Genomic DNA, 20,560 nt, shown 5'->3' on the forward strand with positions numbered 1-20,560 from the left:
AATTTAATACACAGCAAAAAAGGAAAGTGCAAATTAAAGCAAAAAGTTCAGTATGACAATTCTGGTTAAGTGAACTGTCCTGGGAAAAGTTAGAGTATTGAAAATAATTCAGCAATAATATTCCTGATGTGTACATTTTTTTTAATGCTTTCAAAAGCTACACAGTTGATCTTTATAATTAACCTTGTGAAACAGAATTTTATCACACTCATTTCATAGATGAGGAATCAAATCAAATTCTAAACAGCTTACCAAAGATGCCAAGATACCTCTGGAGGGAAGCTGCCCCATTGACAGAATCTGCTTCTCTAAAAAGACCCCAGGTGGTCAAATCATAGGCTTCCCAGGACAGCTCAAAAAAATTAACTGAGCAAAACTGGTTTTGAATGATTCCCGTTCAAACATTTGAAATTAGCTCATATGCTATGAGATGTAAGATTTTAGAGGGCTACATAAGTGGGGCATCCATTAAGAGACAAGCTCAAGCTCAAAATATGATTATAAAGCCACTGGACAGAAAAGAATAGAGTCTCCAAAAGAGAGCAACTTATCATGTGACCAGCCCTGAGGGAAGAAGACATGGTCTTTTCCTTATGACCCAGATGCTTGCAATAAACCTCATTTTCCCTAGAGACACAAGCGTTCTTTGCAAAAGTGACTACCGAAAGAGCATGTGTCAAAGGGATGACATGTCACCATTTTTTTTTAAACACAAAAATTCAGATGTTTGGTGGACTTGAGTAACGACTCCAGATGTAGTAACTGACCATGTAGATCTCCATGGTTTCTGCTTACTTCTTTCAAAAAAGGGGATAAACTTGGCCAGTTCCTAGCAACAAATGCAGAAGTCAAAAGAATGTGTCTTCAGAATTATCCACACATCATCTCATCTGCTCCCTCTGCCCTAATCCACCCAACACTTTGACTTGTCCCTATCCATGCTTTGTGCTCAGTCGCCTCGGACTCTCTTGTGACCCCATGGACTATAGCCTGCTAGGCTCCTCTACTTATGGGATTTTTCAAGCAAGAAGAGAGTGAGTTGCCATTTCCTCCTCCAGGGCATCTTCCTCCCTCCCCCAGGGATCTTACTATTGTCATCTGCATCTCCTGCACTGAGGGTGGATTCTTCACTGAATAGACCCGGGAAGCCCCGTCTCCTCCTGTAAGGAAACTTCTTACTTTCTATCTCCTCTTATCAAAAGTAAAATAAAGTCATCAAATATCAGTACTGACTAAAACTTTGACAACAAGCCATTTTATCTTGGAATATTTGCATGAAATGAAAGGTTTAGGTCAGGAAAGAAATCACCTAGAGGGGAGAGCTCAGGAAGGGACTGGCATCACACCTGGTCTAGGACACCTTCTTCCCCAAATCAAGCTTGGAGGCCACGCTGCTAACCCTTCCCATGCCCACCCTCCACCGCACCACCACCGAACCAACAGCCTGGAGGCCTCAAGTTTCTGCTGTTGCAAGCTTTCTCACAGGGCCACCACTGGGTAACAAGCAGAGAGGCTTCTCTGGACTTCTGGGTAGCATTCAAACAAGATGCAAGAGAGAGCAGAGGCTGCCAAAGAGTGTGAGACCTTACAGATCCACAACCACGGGACACAGGGAACTTCTGCTTGGCACAAGTGTAGCCTTGGCCTCTAGGATGCCGGGTCCTTTTTCTAACCTGTAAATGATACTCAGGTGTACAGATAATGAGGAATTTTATTTTTATTTTTCAGATAATGAGGAATTTTAAAACAAGAGAAAAAAGTAATTCATTTTGGTGGGCCAATTAGTAAAAACTCTTTAGGTCTAATTGCCAGGCAATCCGGAAGCCATCACGAGCAGTGTTACATGCATCAGTCTTTGTGAGCTCGTTCTGCTGCAACACTCTCTCAAAAATATGACAAATACTAAGAACGCAAAAGAGCAACCATAAACCTTGAAAAGCACTAGCCTCACTCAGAAGAGAGATGAGGGTAAACGGTGAAAAACATAAGTGTGCCACTGAAGTCGAGGAAAGCTTTCAGCACGTTCCTTTAGTTTTGCCTTTTTTTTTTTTAAAGGTGGAGTTCTTGAGATTTATAAATCCTTATCCTTGAAAGACATACACCTAATATAAGTCCCATGAAGATACTTTAAAGAGGCCCACAAAAATCAGAGACCTCACAGATGAGGATAGTTAGAAGGAAAATACCACACTATTCTAAATGAAGGTAAGACCTGTCTAGTTAGAATACTGGGTGTGTCTTTTAACAACTCAAGGGAAAATTACTAGTAGGACTTTTAAATGACACAGTAAAGAAAATCAGTTTTTAGAAAGCACTCTTACACCAGGAAATGAGGACTAGATTGATCTAGAAAACAATTATCCATATGGGCAGGTTAAAAATGCATTTGGTCACTAACTCCTGCAAAATCAGAATGACAAATCACCCTTAAACTCCAAGGTCAAGGAAAATAGTCCACATATTACATAATTTCATTATAAAAACTCTTCACCATTCCTTCTGTCACCAAAAATATATAATTTCAAATAATGCATAAATTCAAAAGGAAAGAACTCTATCTGTGGTATCTTACTTTTTTTTTTTTAATGTTATAAATTCAACTTGAAAGACAAGGTGGCAGCCCTTCTTAAATTAAAGAGCCCTTGACTCTTTAATTTGGCACACCGGAAGCAGTAATTCTTAAAGGAGGAGGACAGAAGCATGGAGGCAGCAATTAGTCCAGCTGCCAAAAGAGGACCCACATTCCAGCCTGCCATAAAAGCCAATGTTTGCAGACCTCAGCACGGCCCATCAATGCCCCAAGGCAGGCCTGTTATAAGTGGCTGTCACTAGTTCAAATTGTAAATGTCGCTTTGGATCAAAAGGACATCTCGAAGGTCTTTTAAACTTCCAAGGCCTGAACTTTTACATCATTAACTGCTGGTTATGTCATTTTTAGTTAAGCATATGGATCACAGCCATGTTTCTTAACACGTGACAAAATATTATTATTTGTAAAAATACTTCTGAAATGAAAAAGAATATATTGTATACCACAAAGCTCAATAAGTTCTTCTTCTGTATCTACTGTGAAAAAAAGCAGAGGCTAGCCATAAACTCTTCCCTGTTCTATGGGCTTTACACGGATCTTCCCACTTAATCCTCCCTGTGAAGTTAGTACTACCATGAAGTTCAATTTACAAGACAGTTAAATAATCTTTCTAAGGCCAAGCTGCTAATGACTGGCAGAATTGGGATTCAACCCCATGCAGCCTGGCTCCTACACCCAGAGTTTCAGGGTTTATGTCACTGTGACCTAGTGCCTCTTGGTTCTGCCTGCCCAACACCAATGGCAAATGGCTTCAACAAAACAAAATCTTTCATGAGGAACACCATACACATACTCATGGAAGACATAAAAATATCTCATATGATAACTAGAGTCAGAGGTTCAGTAAGAAGAAAAATACTATTGATGTTGCTGCTGCTACTGCTGCTAAGTCACTTCAGTCGTGTCCGACTCCGTGTGACCCCACAGACGGCACTACTGATGTTAGTATTTATCAAATATCAGCAAAAACTGATAGGAAGCAAACAAAACAAACAGCTCTTCTTAAAATGACAGGCAAGTCAAGGCAGAATAGTAAGGATAGCCAAAATGCAGTATTTTTTGAAAAACTGCTTTGCAAAAGTAAACATTAAAAAACCTACTTGAAAATTAACAAGTAAATAAAGTCTTATAAATATAGCTACTCATAAAAAGTGGTTTCCTCTGGAAACATTTGACTATGTACAATTCAGTCAGAACTAGTATTAGCATATTTCTTCAAATCCTAATGTTTTCAAGAAGATACATAACAAAAAAAAATTGAAAGCAGGATTCTGTAACTATTTGAAAGACTCTAACCAGGACTGGGCTTCTCAGGTGGCGCAGTGGTAAAGAATCACCTGCCAAAGCAGGAGACACGAGATGCGGGTTCGATCTCTAGGTCGGGAAGATCCTCTGGAGTAGGAAATGGAAACCCACTCCAGTATTCTTGTCTGGAAAATTCCAAGGACAGAGGAGCCTGGTGGACTACAGCCCATGGGGTCGCAAAGAGTCAGACACGACTGAGCACACACACAGCAAAAACAAGTGTAGCAAGAATTCCTTAATCAAATAAACAATGACTATGTCCTGATAAACAGCGATAATGGAATGGAATGGAGGGAATTTTAGACTAACAGATAACTTACAAAATTAGCTCCTTACTATCTCAGCTTTCCCAAAGACCAAAAGAACAATTAAAAAAAAAAAAAAGGATTTGTTAACTTAGGTCTAAAACTCACTTTCTGTAAATATCCTAAATCGTATATATAATCCTTTATACCTGTCAAACGGCATATAATGAGTTCATCTAATTGAACTTTTGAATAAGTAGTTCATCAAAGTGCATATTATTTAGAAGAGACAAAGTCTTACAAAAAGCCAAATTAGACTTCTGTGCTGCCTTCAACAAATGTTAAATAGGTGGACACAGAGTCTAACTTCTGCCTCTTTTTAAGAGGTTTTATTTTGGTTTGGTTTTTGAAGTGCTTTTTAAAATAGGCATCTACCTTGCACCTTGGGGCAGCTTGCCAATGCTTAAAGTACAAGCTGAGCACCCCAGCCAGAGCCAAAGCCCTGTGTACTGCCTCTCCCTCATCATCATCTTTAAGGGATCACTCCTGATGCCATTCCTCCTTCAAATCCCTCCTCCCTCCACCTACCCCAACTGCAATATCTCAACCCTTCCAAATCAAGAAGGTGCCTCCCAAAGAAACACTGAGCTTATCTAATAAATTAGTTCATGTGTTTAAGGGTAAAAGCAAAAAGGACTATCCCTTTTCTCGCCTTTCCTCCCAGCCCTAAAACAAAGGCTCCCATCTTCTCCAGCAGAGGACTCTGATTCAGTGGTGGGAACTGGCACCAGTATGGGCAAGCAATATGGCAGCCAGTGGTGGGGAGGGGGGGCCTGAAAAACATCTGGTGCTGCCATCCCATGGAGAGCACTCACTCTGAGCAGCTGCCCACCCTGCAGCCTCTTGACTTTGCTCTAACCTAAGCTGAAAATGGTGGGTTTCCTGGTGGCTGAGTGGTAAAGAATCCACCTACCAAAGCAGGAGCTGCAGGTTACATCCTTGGGTCGGGAAGATCCCCTGGAGAAGGAAATGGCAACCCACTCCAGTATTTTTACCTGGAGAATCCCATGGACAGAGGAGCCTGGCAGGCTACAGTCCATGGGGTCTCAGAATTCGGACACAACTGAGTGACAACAAGGCTGAGAATGACCCATCCGTTCCTCTCCTTTGTCCCCACAACCCACTCAAGTATCGGTCACCCACAAGAGGCCGCTAAGCTCCAAACACAGGGTAAAGTCTCCGTATCTCAATACGCAAAGCCCTAGAAAAGACCTTGCAAAAAAGCCTAATTCCTAAGGTTTGAGTCAAGGTAGAAGTGAGAGGTCAGGCCTCAATGTCCCTAAGGTTCTTTTCACTCAAGATCCAACATTCAGCTCACATCCTCAGGCCATTCCAGAGTAAAGCCTCTGGAGAATGTGCTAAGTCGGCACAATTCTGGCAATTTGGACTGTCAAGTGGAGTCCAAGTTATGGACAATAAGGGGCTGGCATTGCTGTCTGCTTACTGCTGAAAGGTTACTATCCCCTTAGTGCACTACGAAAAAAAAAAGAGGTTGAAAACACATTATGAGGTCTCAGACAAAATACTTAAAAAGACAGAAAATAAAATAACACACCCAAAGCACAAGCAGCAAATCCCTTTTATCTTTGGAAATGAATTAATTCAACAGAATACATATGGTAGTTGCTATGTAAGGAAAAATTCTAGTCAGCCTGGGAATCTAAGGCAAAATATTACAGCCATTTCTTTGATTTTTATTCTCCTCCCCCATATCTGGGGATTTTAAAACAAATGAAAGAAGGCATTATTCCAGCTTAAGACCTAAGCATAAGTCACAAAAGAACAAAGGTTTTATTATCACATTAAACATCAAGGAGGAAATGTGCTTACTGATAATTAGTGTCCTACCCTATTAGGTTAGCATTTGCTGTTTGTAAGCTTCTGGTCCAATATTTACAATTTATATCTAATATGGAGGTAAAAAATGTTCAGCTAGTGAGAAGGTCATTAAGGAAAGGTAAGGGGGAAAAAAAAACTTGAAAAAACAGAACAAAGTACACAGAGAGAAAGGTACTCTTTGCACCTCAGTGATCTATAGAATATTTGCCCCCTCTACCTATAAAGTGAGTTAACATTAACCACAGGTCACTCTGGTAGCAGAGTACTACTTCCTGACAAAACCTTTCTGAAAGCTCCCCCAATAACAACAACAACAAAATCTACATACACCAAAGAATGTGAAACATACTGCCACAGGCCAGTGTCTTGGGCTTTCTGCCTAAGAAGTTTGCTTTCAGCCAGAAGAGGGGGAAAAAAACATACTGTAACAACAACAGATTGTACAATGAACAGCCCTCCTGCTTGTTGGCACTGTTCCCAAGCAGCAGTTTCAGTGGCTGGGCCTTGGGCCCATTCAAGAATTCCATCTCACAGGAAGTGTTTCAAATATAGTTATTTGATCTTTTAGTATTTGCAAATGCACCTGCTGAGCGAGGAGCCTGACAGCCATCGCCCCAGTTCCTTCCTATCCATCTTCACCAGTCATCGTAGAGGCGGTTTCGGACTCAAACTAGGTGAGATGTAAAGTACAGAAAGCCCCAGTCAAACATTTCTGCTGCTGCACGAGGTTGGGCGCGACCTGCGGCTGTCGCTTACTTTCTACCCACACCAACTTCCCTGTCACTTTCTTCCCGGAGGAGCAGGTAAGAGCGTTTTGTTTTGTTCTCTGGCTTTCGAGTGCCCAGGCTTACCTCGAGGCGGCTTCCTCCCCGCCCTTGACATGGCTCCCCCCCAGGGCCTGGTCCTTGCCGCTGGGGTGGTAGGCAGTGAGCACAACTGCCTGGGAATTGGAGAGCCAGCTCATGGTGAGAGAAGGGGCATAATTTCTGCGATCCTGACACAGAGAAGGGAATGAAGTTCTTGGCTCACCCGGCAACTCGGCTCATTAGCATCCACCGGCTCCGCCCACCGAGGCCAGCGATTCACATGGGAGGGGCGGGGCCTCTCGGCGCCCGGCCGCGCCTCTCCAATGGGAAGACCGGTGACTCAGAGCCATGGTCTCAGCCCCGGACCAGCGCAGTCCAACAGGCCGCAAGTTAAAGGGTGGGGGTGTAGGGGTTACTGGTTGCCCCCTCCCCCAAGTTATTCTGATCTGATTAAAACTGCCAGGTTGTAGCCGCCTCTCATTCTTGTAAGCACAAGTTTTCTTGGTTAGGAAACAATGAATTGCCACAGAGCCTTTTTTTTTTTTTCTTTCTTAATTCCTGTTTCCATCTGATAATTTCTGCTACTTCCATGTAACACGAGTAAGAGCTTTTCTTAACCCCTTCACGTCAGCGTTAAAATTAACCATAGCAAAACCCAATGAACCTGCCTAGCAGACAAGAGAGGCTACCTCTTGTGTCCGGTTAAAAATGTCTTCATTAAAAAGATGTGCACCTGGAATGTCACCTTCTTTCACATAAAAGCCAATGCCAAGTTTACCTTTTGCTTTTAATAAAACACCCTTCAGTACCAAAAAGAGATGCATCTACCAAAAGTGTTAAATGGCATTGTTGAGAATTTTAAAAAAGCACTATTTGTTGAGCACCTACTATATGCAAGGCTCTCTCTGTGACAGGTGTTGTACATGTATTATCTCATTCAATTCAGTTAAATTCTCTCTCTCCTCCCCCTCTTTCTCTCACACACATAAACATCTTATAACACCAGTATCCTGCAGGAAAGTGAGGCTGAAGGGCTGATTAAGTACCTTCTCTCTCCACTAGTTGGCCCCTGCTTCCCTGGTGGCTCAGTGGTAAAGAATCTGCCTGCCAATGCAGGAGACACAAGTAGAATCACTGGGTCAGGAAGATCTCGCAGAGAAGGAAATGGCACCCACCCCAGTATTCTTGCCTGGGAAATCCCATGGACAGAGAGGAGCCTGGGGTCCATGGGGCCGCAAAGAGTTGGACAGGACTGAGCGAGCATACAACAACTAAGATAACAATTGATCTATGCCAGAGCTAGATTTGCACAGAATTCTAGGCTAAAATCCATTCTTTTTAACCACTATCCTGTTTTTTGTCCTGTAGATAAGGAAACAAATGCAAAAGTTATTTAAAATTTAAGATTTTTCTGTCCTTTCTCCTCTAAAAAAAAATTCTATTCTCTTCTATATATCTAGTAGCCTGAATTGAAGTAGCGTTTGTTGTTCATTTTCATGTCTATTAGTATTTGTATTCAAACTTTCTTATAAATAAGTTGTCAGCTTCATCATTCCATAAAAATACTGCTTATACTTTTTATTATTTAAAATGATCATGAGAAATAAGTACTTTATTCATATTTACACAACTTAAAAGTACCAAGAAAAATTTTATTATTTTTTAAATCCTCTTTGGTAACTACAGTGAACTCCCATTTATAAGTCTTCCAAAAAAAGTTTATTATAGCTTTCTCCCTCCCCTCTGTCCATAACTAGTTGGTCAATCTTTGCACAAATGCCTCGACCAGGCTCTACCTATTGTCTTGCTTCCTCCTCAGAATTATCTGGCACATCATTATCACAACCAAGCACAAGCCCTAACGATGTTGCTCCACACTTAAAAACTTCCACTGGCTCCCCGTCGGAACCACTGTTTCCCAGAACCAGTTCCAAACTTTCGAGAAGAGTGCTGTACGTTCTTTCTTGCTCCCTAACTCACACAAGTCTTGCCATGGCTTCTGCCAGACACCCCTCTCACTGGTCCCACTGTCATTCCTTTCTGTCCCTTCTATATCTAACTTAATCCTTCCATATAGTGGGTCTTTAGTGACTGCTTTAGTGACTGCTAAAGACCCACTATGTGGAAGGATTAAGTTAGATATAGAAGGGACAGAAAGAAATGACAGTGAGAGTGGTGTGGACCAGAGAGAGTGGTGTCTGGCAGAGGCCATGGCAAGACTTGTGGAGAAGGCGATGGCACCCCACTCCAGCACTCTTGCCTGGAAAATCCCATGGGCGGAGGAGCCTGGTAGGCTGCAGTCCATAGAGTCGCTAAGAGTCGGACACGACTGAGCGACTTCACTTTCACTTTTCACTTTCATGCATTGGAGAAGGCAATGGCAACCCACTCCAGTGTTCTTGCCTAGAGAATCCCAGGGACAGGGGATCCTGGTGGGCTGCCGTCTATGGGGTCACACAGAGTCGGACACAACTGAAGCGACTTAGCAACAGCAGCAAAAGCAGTGACTGCTGACCAGTAAAGAACTGAATGAATTTAGTATGCCCATAGAAAGTACACTAGTTTTTGTTGTTGTTGTTAAAATTGGTAAATTAGACAAACGATCCTCATGCTTATAGTGGTATGAACCTATAATAAGATGTTTACTAGTTCAGGCAAGAAAAATACAGGAAGGCAAAAGGGAAATTGATTGTATGAGCTCCTTTTAATTCTTTATGTGGAAAAATGAGTAATGTTTCCACATTCACCCTTCTTTCCTATGTAGCTGCTCTGAGATGCAAGAAAAGTCCAGGAATCCCTACCTTCTGCATTATTGGTAGGCCATACATTCTAGAGGGCTTCCCAGATGGTACTAGTGGTAAAGAGCCCTCCTGCCAATGCAGGAGACATAAGAGATATGGGTTCAATCCCTGGGTCTAGAAGATCCCCTGGAGGAGGACACAGCAACCCACTCCAGTATTCCTGCCTGGAGAATCCCATGAACAGAGGAGCCCGGTGGACTACAGAACATAGGGTCTCAAAGAGTTGGACAGGACTGAAGAGACTTAGCACGCATGCATTCTTGTTGTTGTTCAGTCTCTTAGTCATGTTCGACTCTTTGTAACCCCAGCATGGACTGAGGCACACTAGGCTTGCCTGTCCTTCACTATCTCCCAGAGTTTGCTCAAACTCGTGTCCATTAAGTCAGTGATGCCATCCAACCATTTCATCTTCTGTTGCCCACTCCTCCTCCCACCTTCAATCTTTCCCAGCATCAAGGTCTTTTCCGATGAGCTGGCTCTTGCCATCAGGTGACCAGAGTATTGGAGCTTCAGCATCAGTCCTTCTAATGAATACTCACAGTTGATTTCCTTTAGGATTGACTGGTTTGATTCCTTGCTCTTCAACGGTCTCTCAAGAGTCTTCTCCAGTACCACAGTTTGGAAGTTTGCTTCCCTATTTTTCTCTCCATTACCCCATCCTTTCTTTCCCATCCTTCCCTGGACTTTTTTTTTTAACATATTTTTCTATTTTTCCTTCTTCTTTCAGTTTCCTCAGTCAGTCAGTGCCCATTGAGAGCCCTGAACACTACCAAACTCTCATGAGACCATTTATGATAGAGGGACCTTTCGTCTGGTTTTAACCAAAATGATGATTAAGTTATATCTTTACCTAATTATAGGCTCTCCATCTGTTTAATAACAAGCAAATCACAATGTGTAAATCAAAACATAACTACTAGCTCAAAATAATACTTGGGTTCATAGGCTATGTGTGTGCTCAGTCATCCAGTCCAGTCTGACTCTTTGTGACCCCATGGACTATAGCCCACCAGCCTCCTCTGTCCATAGGATTTTCCAGGCAAGGGTGCTGGAGTGGGTTGCCATTTCCTCATCCAGGCAATCTTTCCAACTCACAGATCGAACTCTCATCTCCTGTATCTCCTGCTTGGAGACAGATTCTTCTTTGCCACTGAGCAAGCCAAAATAACATTTGGGTTCACAGTAGCCAAGTTTCTTAACTTTTGTGAGGCATAAAATAAATCGTGGTACAAACTGATTTACGTACTTTGGGTACATAAAATTTGAATCCTCTTAAGTTAACTTTCAGGTACATGGAAATCTTCTGGACTCCTCCTGTTTTCCTCCTAATAAGCCCTGTTGTTACTGATCTGAGAATGTTTCCTGTAACAGGGAGACAGCTTGTGCCCTGGTGTGTTTAACTTCAAATAAGGCTCAAATAGATGAAGAAAAGTTTTCAGAATTTTCTTATGACCATCACAGAAGCAAATCTTACTACCAAGATGCTCTCTTGAAAGGCTTTTTGTTTAACACCTAAAAGCCTACCAAGAATTAGCTAGTCTGTCTCTCATACTCTTCCTCATAGAGACACATTTTATGGGGGAAAAAAAAAAGTATTATTTTACTCTCTTCTTTAACTACTTTTAAATAAATGCTAAGAACCTAACATCCTTGAAGATGTTACTATTCCAAGCTATTGATTGCATGCCAAAGTCTTTCCTGTTATGAAACATCTCACAAAGTAATTAACAACGTTAAGATGGTTGAAACATTCATTTCATTCATTTCCTTCAAATGGGATGTACTAGATGACTTAGGGAGGAAAAAGGAAGCTGTAATTTACGTACCCTAATCAGTTGTGAAAAATAGGGTGGAGATAGTACTGCAGCCTGAGATAATTTGACAGTCATATTCAAAAATAATGAATAAAATTCTTAGCTTCATTGCTAGCAGTATCAAGGAATTTATTAACAAGTTTTCATATTCTGATTTAGGAGCCTCGTTAGTAGTATGGAGTTTTATTTGCAGGGTACCAAAACTGCAACAGATCAACATATTTATATAATTTTTCCTAAATTGGTTTCTGTCATTTTAAATGGAATTAACTAAGGAGAATGTTTATATTCAAACAAACACTGTAAGATAATTGGAAGCCTTCTTTATGGTCCAACTCTCATATTCATACATGCTTATCAGAAAAACCATAGCTTTGACTATACGGACCTTTGTTAGCAAAGTGATGTCTCTGCTTTTTAATACACTGTCTAGGTTTGTCATGGGTCTTCTTCTAAGGAGCAAGCATCTTTTAATTTCATGGCTGCCGTCACCATCTACAGTGATTTTGAAGCCCCCCCAAATAGAGTTTACTACCAATAAGTAACAATAAATAACACAGGGTGATGTGAAAACTGAACTTTCAATAGGTAAAGCTAAACTCAGTTTCCAATAATATAACAAGAACTTGGATAACTTAATCATCAACTGAAGTTAAAGTTTTACATAGGTGATAAAACCTAGATTCCTACAACAGAATTAACTAATGAAGAGGGAGTGTTCAAATACCTCCCACATTTTGTCTTATCAAGCTTTTGTATGAATAATTCTGTGAGCTTGCAAGTGAGCCAGTTCTCACTGAGGAGCTGTGACTGAAAATTATTCCATACACAGAATCAAAACCTACTCCCTTGAAAACTGCCTTTATTATTACTAATTCTGTTGCTGGAGTAACAAGGAAAAAGCCTTTTCTCTCTGGACAGCTCTAAAAAGTTCCCATTATTCTCAAAGGTATTTTCTTAAGGATTCCTCCAGGGAAAAAATACTAGTCATGCCTGGGATGATTTCTAACTGCTTTTGCCAGAGGCTACTTTAGGTTCCCTGATAAACACCTGGAAAAAAAATCCTACAGCTAAAAGCTTACTACCAATAAATCATGTTGTTGTTCAGTCTCTAAGTCATATCTGACTCTCTGCAACCCTGTGGACTGCAGCGCACCAGGCCTTCCCTGTCCTTCACCAGAGTTTGCTCAAATTCATGTCCATTGAGTCAGTGATGCCATTCAGCCATTTCATCCTCTGTCGCCTCCTCCTTCTCCTGCCCTCAGTCTCTCCTAGCATCAGGGTCTTTTCCAATGAGTCAGTTCTTCACATTGGGTGGTCAGAGTATTGGAGTTTCAGCATCAGTCCTTCCAATGAATATTCAGGGTTGGTTTCCTTTAGGATTGACTGGCTTGATCTCCTTGCAGTCCAAGAGACTCTTGAGTCTTCTCCAGCACCACAGTTGAAAAGCATCAATTCTTTGGCTCTCAGCCTTCTTTATGGTCCAACTCGCACATCCGTACATGACTACTGGAAAAACCATAGCTTTGACTATACAGACCTTTGTTAGCAAAGTGATGTCTCTGCTTTTTAACACACCATCTAGGTTTGTCATAGCTTTTCTTCCAAGGAGCAAGCGTCTTTCAATTTCACAGCTGCAGTCACCATCCCCAGTGATTTTGGAGACCCAGAAGATAGAGTTTACTACCAATAAATAACAATACCTCATGTTTGAGCACTTGCTTTTTGCTAGACATGGTACACACAGTCTCTCATTTAATTGGCACAAGTCTGAGAAATCAACATTAGATTCTTCCCACTTTGAGAAGAAGAATGTGAGGTCACTCCATTAGTAGGTGGCAGAACCAGGACATGTAAGACTGAGTTTATAGAACCATCGAACCTGAGCTCTTAAACATTATAAAGGTCACAGCTGTTCTGCAACTATTTTGTTTATGAAAGAGTCTACATGGATAATTAATGAGGTAAAATAATCTATAGCACATCTAAAGTGTTAAACCAAATGGAACACTGATGTAAAGGAAGTGCTATGGAGAGGAACATTTAGTTAACCTTAAACACATTAGTTTTGTTTCCTGTTTTGTTTCTTTCCTGGAATTTCTTTTTTTTATGTCAGATTACTAGGGGAGTGTGGCACAGTGTACATCCTACTATACAAGGTCATCATTATTATGTCATCATATCTAAAATTGTTTCTGCTCCTAGAACTGAAGGGAGAGTCCTCTGGCCATTATGATTATAAACATCCTTTTCTTTTAATTAAAAAAAAAGTTTTTTAAAACACCAAGCAAAGACAGATCTAGGTTTTTGGACCCTAAGTTCACTTCAGTTGCTCAGTCATGTCCGACTCTTTGCAACCCCATGGACTGCAGCATGCCGGGCCTCCCTGTCCATCGCCAACCCCCGGAGCTTACTCAAACTCATGTCCATTGAGTCAGTGATGCCATCCAACCATCTCATCCTCTGTTGTCCCTTTCTCCTCCTGCCTTCAATCTTTCCTAGCATCAGGGTCTTTTCCAATGAGTCAGTTCTTCGCATCAGGTGGCCAAAGTACTGGACTTTCAGCTTCAGCATGAGTCCTTCCAATGAATATTTAGGACCGATTTCCTTTAGGATGGACTGGTTGGATCTCCTTGCAGTCCAAGAGACTCTAAAGCATATAGAATTTCTTAGATATGGGGCTTTGGAAGGGGCTTAGCAAGAGCAAGACTGGTGGGTTAACTTCATTTAGTTTCATGGTAAATCCACCTCCAGGGCTTCCCAGGTAGCTCAATGGTAAAGAATCCTCCTGCCAATGTAGGAGATGTGGGTTCAATCCCTGATTTGGGAAGAGTCCCTGAAGAAGGAAATGGCAACCCACACTAGCATCCTTGCCTGGGAAACTGCATGGACAGAGGAGCCTGGGAGGCTACAGTCCATGAGATGTAAAGAGTTGGACAGAATTTAGCAACAAAGAAACAAACTCCACCTCCTGCCGAAACTAGTCTAAACTGGAAATTACCTGCTATAAGTAAAAGCACTGATCTTAAACTCTCCTTTGGTTTTCTCTTCATTGCTAAATACATTGGAGCCTATGTTGCAAAACACTTCCATTTAAAAGCACCAAGTCAGGGAGACTGAAGTATATTTTGGAGGTAGGTACATTCTGGAAAGGTAGTATTTTGCTTATGAACAAAGATTCAACTTGAAATATCTAAAGTATAGCAGTACTTAGGTTTGCCCTAGTACAAAAGCCTCGTTCTGAAGTAGACTGCAAAGAATGCTTATCTGCTTGTCTAGTAAAAGAAGTCATGGTGATTGGGAAAGATTTGGGAAGCTGAATATTGAAGGAAAGCGCTATATTTCTATTAAAGGTTAGTTTTTATTTTAAATAAAATAACTAAGTTTTCATTTTATTTATCAAAGTTTTAGTGAGGTCCTAGAGTAGTAATACTATTTTTAATGACCAAAATACTTGCTAAAACTGTGAAGATACTATCATCAAAGAAGAATTTCTATTTTATATGCACTTTGGGAAATCTCTAAGGTTAGAAATGTCTCCAAAGAGAAGGGAACCTCCTGCAGTGTTGGTGGGAATGTAAATTGGTGCAACCACTATGGAGAACAGTACAGAGGTTCCTTACAAAACTAAAAATAGAGCTACCATCTGACCCTGCGATCCCATTCCTGGGCATATATCTGGAGAAAAAACATGATCCAAAAGGATACAGATACCCCCGTGTTCATTGAAACACTGTTTACAGTAGCCCAGACATGGGAACAACCTAAATATCCATCAACAGAGGAATGGATAAAGGAGATGCAGTATATTTATACAATGGAATATTACACAGCCATTCAAAAGAAAGAAATAAGGCCATCTGCAGTAACACAGATGGATCTACAGATTGTCATACTGAGTGAAGTAAATCAGACAGATAAGGAGAAATATTGTATGGCATCCCTTTTATGTGGAATCTAAAAAGAAATTACACAAATGAACTTACTTACAAAATAGAGACTCACAGACTTAGAAACTGAACTAAGCGGGGAAGGGATATTTAGGGAGTTGGGGATGGTCATGTACACACTGCTGTATTTATGCTGTTCCATACCACATGGAACTCTGCTCCATGTTATGTGGCAGCCTGGGTGAGAGGAGGGTTTGGGGATATGTATATGTATGGCTGAGTCCCTTCAATATTCACCTGAAACTATAACATTGTTAACTGGCTATATCACAGTACAAAATAAAAAGTTCAAAAAAAAAAAGAAGAAGAAAGAAATGTCTCCAAAATGGTATAAAATAATTTTACTGGGGGAAAATAAGTCTTATTAATCAGCTTATAGAAGGAGCACCTAGAATGTAGGGCAATACTTCTGGTTTTGCTTCCTGGTAGGAAGAAATTAGACTCATATGTAATCATGGATCAGTGCTCTCTACACATACAAACACTGGCAGCAAAAACTATTCTAGAACCATGCAAATTGTCAACATCATCAGACCATGGACTCTGACCACTAACTTTTCAAAAGGGCGGTGTCAATAAATATTAGAAAAATATTAGCTTCGCTTTGATACACAGGACTTCACTAGTTTTCTAAAGAATGTCTAGCTATGTTTTGACTATTTCATGGAGAATATGTTTTTTGTTTTGTTTTGTTTTCTATTTTTAAAGAGAAAAGGGAAACCTTCAAGATAATCTCACAGAGGAATTTAATCAGGAAGTTTGGCTCATTTAAAAGAAATTATTTCTGGTCAGATGAATGAGTAGATCTTTTCATTTTCAACTTGTAGAACAAGCAGAGTTGCTTTGGCCCAGCAGCCATCATGTTCACAGAGGTCAGAAACTAGACAAATTTCTGAATGCCATAATTGATCGCTAATATAGAGAAAGATAACTACCTCTCAATTTCTCAGCAAACCAACATCTCAGGAGAACTCTTTTTCAAGTTTGCTTCTACTCAGATGAATGAGAGAGTAACAGTTCTTGACTTCCTAACAGGACTTCAGCTGAGGGTCTCCTAGGATTCTTGATGGGCCAGTCTTGCCATAAGCCTGTGTAGCAGAGCAAGTCATATGAATTTAAATTTTCTACACTTCTACTACATGGTTTTGAGAACTAGTGTTTTTGGGAATTGTTATCAAAATAAAATCAAAGGAATTATATATAAAAAATATATATGCATTACTTGGTAAAATTTGTTTGGGGAAGAATTTGCTTTGTTTCTTGTTTGACCAACTGGGATTTTGTTTTTGCCTTTAGGGAATAATTTTTTTTTTTTTCAAATAAGTGAGCCATATTTCTTGATTTAAAAAAAGTTTATACCATATTCCCTCAATTTTAAGAAACAGATTTTAACATTTTTAAAGCTACCTTAAAGTAAGTTTTTTATGGTGACAATATTTTTATTTAAAGAAAAACACTACTAACTTGATTTGTTTTACATTAACTATAATCTATAATAATTGAAATATTCTCTTTGCAAAATTATGGTATAATATACAGGCTTCATTGGACATTATGAATTTTCTTCATTTGTTATAATTTACTGATTTCATTGGAAATTTATTTCACTGTGAAAGAATACATGTCCAATGAAATAAAAAATTTTAAAAAATTGTAGCATAATTGTTTATAATAATTTTGTTTTGAACCAACACCCATATGCTTTTAGAATTCTCAATAAGTTTCCAAAAAGGATGAAGAACCATTGCTCTACACATTACTAAAAAGGATTTCCACCCAAATGTTAATTGAAAAAGTTATCCTCACATAATATCCTAGCCCTAAAATTGTCTGTGCTCCTGAAATATTGCTCTGAAAATATCTTAAAAAGCTATTTGCCTTCATTCTATTTAATAATTTGGCAAGCTGGCTTGTTACAAAGGCTCAAAGAACATAGCTATAATCAGGAGGATTTTGGCTTTCCGAAATTTTAAAGCAGATGCAAAATGAGTCTGTTTTGAGGTTGGCCAAAGGTTAACTATACCTACTCCAAACTACTTCCGTTACAGAAGCAGCTACTAAGGAATAAAAGGCTAAACAAAAGTTGGCAGGCAGATAGTTACAGAGTCAGGACTCGTAACAGTTGAGGAAAACACCATATCCTGCCCCCAGAATATGTACTTCCTGACAGTGTAAGCTGGTCAGGCTCAAGGATTGCCTCAATACACAATTCCTGGGTCAATCAAAATGTCAATTGTAAGAACGGACATCTGGTTCTTGTGAATCACTCCTAAACAATGTCTTTAAAATTTCTATTCCCCCTCCATACCCTCCCCAAAATCCATAAGGTTCTCTACAATTCAAAGGGTCAAAGAATTTGAATTACACGACATAAAGGAAAAAATACATTATTTTCCTTTATCAACCTATCTTCCTGCTAACTATATTTCAGTTTTGCATTTTTCTTTAAAAGTCTGTACAGTATATATTTTTTCTTTCCCAATAATGAAATTATGTGTTTAATATTAGATATGTCACATTCCTGCAGGTAAAGATTAATAAGTGACAATAAATATAATAAAATTTCTTCCAGTCATCATCCTTCCAAGCATGTCACAATATATTTTACATATACATCCAATATTCACAAACACTGTAAACTAGATATATTCATAAAGAACAGCTTTTATCACAAAGTGGCATGACAAAAGAAAAGCAGGAATGACAGAAAAAAAGCAGAAAGAGAGTATGACAAAGGTAGATTATTCTTTTGGTTTCCAAACACACTTTATATCACATTGCCTCTTCCTCTTAATTTTTTTTTTTTTCCAGAAAGTGAATATAACCTTCAAAGTCTTGAATTTAAATCACACTCTGTGATGTTCTGGGAAATTTATACCACTGTAGTTATCAGGTATTCAAATCAAGGCAGCAGAGCCACATTTTTTATAACAAAACTGAAAATTGTATCAGAATTCTCCTTCCTGCCAGTCTGCCCCTCTCAAAAGTAATACTTGCATCGATCATCAAAATAAAGCTGTGATGAACAAGTAAATACATCACTTAGAGAAAACAAAGTGAAAAGCCCCTCTAGGGCTTTTCTTTCGAGAGAGACAGCCACACAGTCTATTATAAGCATTCAGATATTAGAAGGTAATCAAAAGAAACCAGACAAAGGCATCATCAAACACGTTAAAAGACTGTTTTCAAAGGTGTCAGTCCAGAGCAGATGTTCTACCACCTCCACGTGAACTAGAGGCACAAAACGAGCCCAACAGAGACTCCTCAAACGTCCCAAGAACAGTTACTACACACCAGCAATGGCCTACTAGAGCACTTTGAGGAAAACTAGCAGGGCTGCCTCTAAAAGAAATATAGTTCTCCAACAGCCCATGGTTTCACCACTAAAGTCACATGCAGGGTTATATTGCATAGCCACTGGCCCCCGTCAGATAGATAAGCTAAGGGAGTCAGACCCAACCCAGTTCCAGTTCACTTTTAGGTAGGGCGGACAAATGTGTATATATTTACAATATCAAGCATTATACAGTAGATAAAAAAATAAACAAAAGCATACCCAAATGCTAAGAGAACAACTCATAGGAGGTAAGTAATTCCACGATCTATTAGGGTTGCGAGGAAGAAGGCACCATTGCTGTGCACGTGCACTTTCCCCCCAAGCTTTCTGCCTTAAACATTGATTATTTTACAATCAAAGAAAATGCTATTAACATGCATCAAGTCATAACAGCCCATAAGGGCTCCAATTAGGGTGGGCAAAGCATGGCTTTTTACAAGGAAACAGAGCAAAACAGGCAAAGGCATAGGTTCTGGATGACTGCTTATACAAAGTCAAGGCGTGTTCACAGCCAAATCACTGTAAAGAATGCAAACGGGAGAGGGAGACAGGAGAGGAAGATTAAATATAGAAGTATGTAAATGCTTACCAGATGTTTAGGGACTTCCAGTACCTTGCAAATAGTCCACATTCCATAGGCAATGGGGAATAATCAAAGGTTATTGAAAGAATGACATAATCACCTCTACTAGAAGGACATTATGATAGCTGTAAATAGCATGGATGAGAGGAAAAAGATGGAAAGAGATCCAGCGGGTCATTACAGTAGAGCTTATCAGTTAGGAGAGTGCAGTAGTATTACAACAGGTCTGTCCTTCACGTTCGTTCTCAATCCATGCCACCTACAGCAGTGGCAATGCACAGACGGCAGCAGTAGACTCTTTTAGGAACCGGTAAATATTTGGAAATGGGAACAGACAAGAAAGGGGTTCTAAGCTAGATGAACGGAGATCAGATTTTAGACACAAATGGTTAAACGCAAAGTTGTTTGAGAGGACCGCTGACATTTCCCCACAGCAGGAAGGCCTCAGGTAACACACGGTTATGAAACACGGGTGGTGGGGGGGGGGCCGGGAGGGGGGGGGGGCCGGGAGGGGGCGGGGGGACAGCTAGCAGGTGAGGAAAAGCTTTGGGTCTCAACCCAGCTCTCCCACAAGAGAACTGGTCACCCAAAGGGTTTATTCTTGTGCCTGCCTCATTGGTGAGGAGGAGCATTTACCCATTTCTTAAAGATGCCTCATTTCTACACTGGAAGTCCACTTAGATCTGTTAAACTTCAAAACTATTTCAGACAATGAGAGTTTTTCATTTTTATTTATTTTAGGGTGCAACAGGTCTTTGTTGCTGCATGTGGGCTTTCTCATTGTGGTGGCTTCTCTTGTAGAGTATGGGCTCCAGGTGCATGGACTGCAGTAGTGGTGCACAGGCTTTGCCCCACGGCATGTGGAATCTTCCTGAAACAGGGATCAAACCAGTGTTCCCTGCATTGGCAGGCAGATTCTTATCCACTGGGCCACCAAAGAGGTCCCCAGACAATGAAAGTTTTCAATCAAGAGTGAGGGATTAAAAACGGAATAGAATAGGACTTCCCTGGTGGTCCAATACAGGAGACTCAGGTTTGATCCCTAGTCAGGGAACTAAGATCCCACATGCCCTGCAGGGCAGCAAAAAAAATAAGATGAATTTTTTTAAAAAAGAGTCTTGCTTGCATTGCAGCCTAACTTAAAAAAAGAAGACGAGAGATGGGAAAGGTGAATTTTCTGAGCAACTATCAAGTTTCAGGTACTGGCTAGGCCCTTTCAGATTATTTTTT

At 40.3% G+C, this 20,560-nt stretch overlaps 1 protein-coding gene and 1 long non-coding RNA gene across 5 annotated transcripts in view; one reads left to right on the top strand and one right to left on the bottom strand.

The window, feature by feature from the left end:
* Nucleotides 1-20,560, bottom strand: part of ARHGAP18 (Rho GTPase activating protein 18) — a 201,694-nt gene that overhangs the window by 125,991 nt on the left and 55,143 nt on the right. For 2 of the 4 annotated variants that reach the window (XM_004011310.5, XM_060419601.1), the window contains exon 1: nt 6,891-7,086. The exons of the other annotated variants lie outside the window; for them this stretch is intronic. In XM_004011310.5, the coding sequence (XP_004011359.1) occupies nt 6,891-7,003 (113 nt within the window). In that variant the 5' untranslated portion in view covers nt 7,004-7,086. Of the gene's footprint in view, nt 1-6,890; nt 7,087-20,560 lie in introns of those variants that run through there. 4 annotated transcript variants of the gene reach the window in all.
* The window catches only part of LOC132660246 (uncharacterized), a 52,113-nt gene continuing 38,219 nt past the window's right edge, over nt 6,667-20,560 (top strand). The window contains exons 1-2 of the long non-coding RNA XR_009601637.1: nt 6,667-6,842; nt 20,464-20,529. This is a non-coding gene — a long non-coding RNA (uncharacterized LOC132660246). The remainder of the gene's footprint in view (nt 6,843-20,463; nt 20,530-20,560) is intronic.

This window comes from Ovis aries, chromosome 8 (assembly GCF_016772045.2).
Source record: "Ovis aries strain OAR_USU_Benz2616 breed Rambouillet chromosome 8, ARS-UI_Ramb_v3.0, whole genome shotgun sequence".
In the NCBI taxonomy this organism is placed as follows: domain Eukaryota; kingdom Metazoa; phylum Chordata; class Mammalia; order Artiodactyla; family Bovidae; genus Ovis; species Ovis aries.